Raw genomic sequence first — 2,500 nt, 5'->3', positions numbered from 1 at the left:
GGGGTGGATAAACTGTGTCTACTTGCGTTTAGCCTCATGAGTGCAGCCATCAGGGCAAAATAATACAGCACATGAGAAGTCTAAGTGTGTGTGTGTGTGTGTGTGTGTATGTGTATGTGTATGTGTATGTGTATGTGTGTGTGTGTGTGTGTGTGTGTGTGTGTGTGTGTGTGTGTGTGTGTGTGTGTGTGTGTGTGTGTGTGTGTGTGTGTGTGTGTGTGTGTGTGTGTGTATGTGTGTGTGTGTGTGTGTGTGTGTGTGTGTGTGTGTGTGTGTATGTTTGTGTTGCTTTGCCCTGGCTGCCCAGTGACATTTTGCTCCACAGACACACACAAAGATACACACACCCACCCACACACAGACACACAGAGACAAAGATACACACACACACACAGACACACAGACAACATCTACTAAAATTCCAAAACCATGTTACTCTGGCACGGTTAACTGTACAGAGGAATGCTCTACACCTTTGAGTGCGGCAAGGTCTGCTGCTTACTCTGATATAATGACCTACTATTCGAACAGGAAGCTAGGCTATTCTAATAGGAGGCTACGCTATTCTAATAGGAGGCTACACTATTCTAATAGGAGGCTAAGCTACACTATTCTAATAGGAGGCTAGGCTACGCTATTCTAATAGGAGGCTAGGCTATTCTAATAGGAGGCTAAGCTACACTATTCTAATAGGAGGCTAGGCTACGCTATTCTACTAGGAGGCTAGGCTACACGGGCCGCTTCAAGAGAACTCTTAGCGTGAGGATATTGGCCGCATGTGAAGATACCATGCAGGCACCTTATTGGCTGGTGACGTCACATGATCCCTACAGACACGTCCTTCTTTTAACCGTCAACTCTTCATTTAGCGGCCAATGCATCTGGCAGCAGCTCATTTCCATCCCTGATGCACACACACGCACGCACACACACACACACTTCAGGCACGACTTCAACGTCTGAGTGTGACAGATCAAACTGATGGCTAGTGACACACACACACACACATACAGAGAGAGAATTGTGGTGAGATACTGCAGAGATAAGCTACTAATCTTTTGAAGATAACGACTCAGAAGAATGCCCGTTGAAACACACACACACGCACACACACACACCCAAAACCACACGTAGGTTTCCACCAGAGCTACTAATGAAACACTAAAGAACAAAGCTCCAACCTCAAGCTAACAACTGGGACGTTACACACATTCCCCTGAACCCTACACACACACACACAACAGTAAGCACGAACCCTACACACACACACACACACAACAGTAAGCACGAAACCACATTGCATGTCCGACATGCCCCCCAACATATACGTTCACTTCTAACCATTAGTGTGTGTGTCTGTGTGTGTGTGTGTATGAAATGCTGCTGGTGTAACAGACTACCAGGGTAACGCACGCACAGCCACACACACACAGCCACAGTTCCACCAGACAAGCATAAAGTATCTCACACACTCACACACACACACACACCTGCCAGATGATCATGAAGAGGTAGACCCCTGCCCCACACACACACACACACACACACCTGCCAGATGATCATGAAGAGGTAGACCCCTGCCCCACACAAACAAACACACACACACACACACACACACACACACACACACACTTGCCAGATGATCATGAAGAGGTAGACCCCTGCCCCACACACACACACACACACACACACACACACACACACTTGCCAGATGATCATGAAGAGGTAGACCCCTGCCCCACACAAACAAACACACACACACACACACACACACACACACACACACCTGCCAGATGATCATGAAGAGGTAGACTCCTGCCCCACACACACACACACACACACACACACACACACCTGCCAGATGATCATGAAGAGGTAGACCCCTGCCCCACACAAACAAACAAACACACACACACACACACACACACACCTGCCAGATGATCATGAAGAGGTAGACCCCTGCCCCACACAAACAAACAAACACACACACACACACACACACACACACCTGCCAGATGATCATGAAGAGGTAGACCCCTGCCCCACACAAACAAACACACACACACACCTGCCAGATGATCATGAAGAGGTAGACCCCTGCCCCACACAAACAAACACACACACACACACACACCTGCCAGATGATCATGAAGAGGTAGACCCCTGACCCACACAAACTAACACACACACACACACACACACACACACACACACACACACACACACACACACACACACACACACACACACACACACACACACACACACACACACACACACACACACACACACACACACACACACACACACACACACACACACACACACACACACACACACCTGCCAGATGATCATGAAGAGGTAGACCCCGGCGACGCGCTGGAATGAGGACTTTGGGTCGAGCCAGCGCACGTAGGTCCAGCTAGCAGGAGTGAACTGCAGCGCTGCACGCTTGATCTTCCCCGTCGTGCTGTGGATGTCCCTGAACACACACACACAC

The 2,500-nt window shown here is 49.0% G+C and overlaps 1 protein-coding gene across 1 annotated transcript in view; it reads right to left on the bottom strand.

Annotated features, from left to right (window-relative positions):
- ptdss1a (phosphatidylserine synthase 1a) overlaps positions 1-2,500 on the bottom strand; it is a 31,366-nt gene that overhangs the window by 20,988 nt on the left and 7,878 nt on the right. The window contains 1 exon segment of the mRNA XM_062538040.1: positions 2,341-2,482. Within this exon segment, the coding sequence (XP_062394024.1) occupies positions 2,341-2,482 (142 nt within the window).

Source organism: Sardina pilchardus, chromosome 6 (genome assembly GCF_963854185.1).
Source record: "Sardina pilchardus chromosome 6, fSarPil1.1, whole genome shotgun sequence".
Classification (NCBI taxonomy): Eukaryota; Metazoa; Chordata; class Actinopteri; order Clupeiformes; family Clupeidae; genus Sardina; species Sardina pilchardus.
The sequence above is the reverse complement of the archived record's forward strand: the minus strand, read 5'-3'. Positions and strand labels throughout refer to the sequence as shown.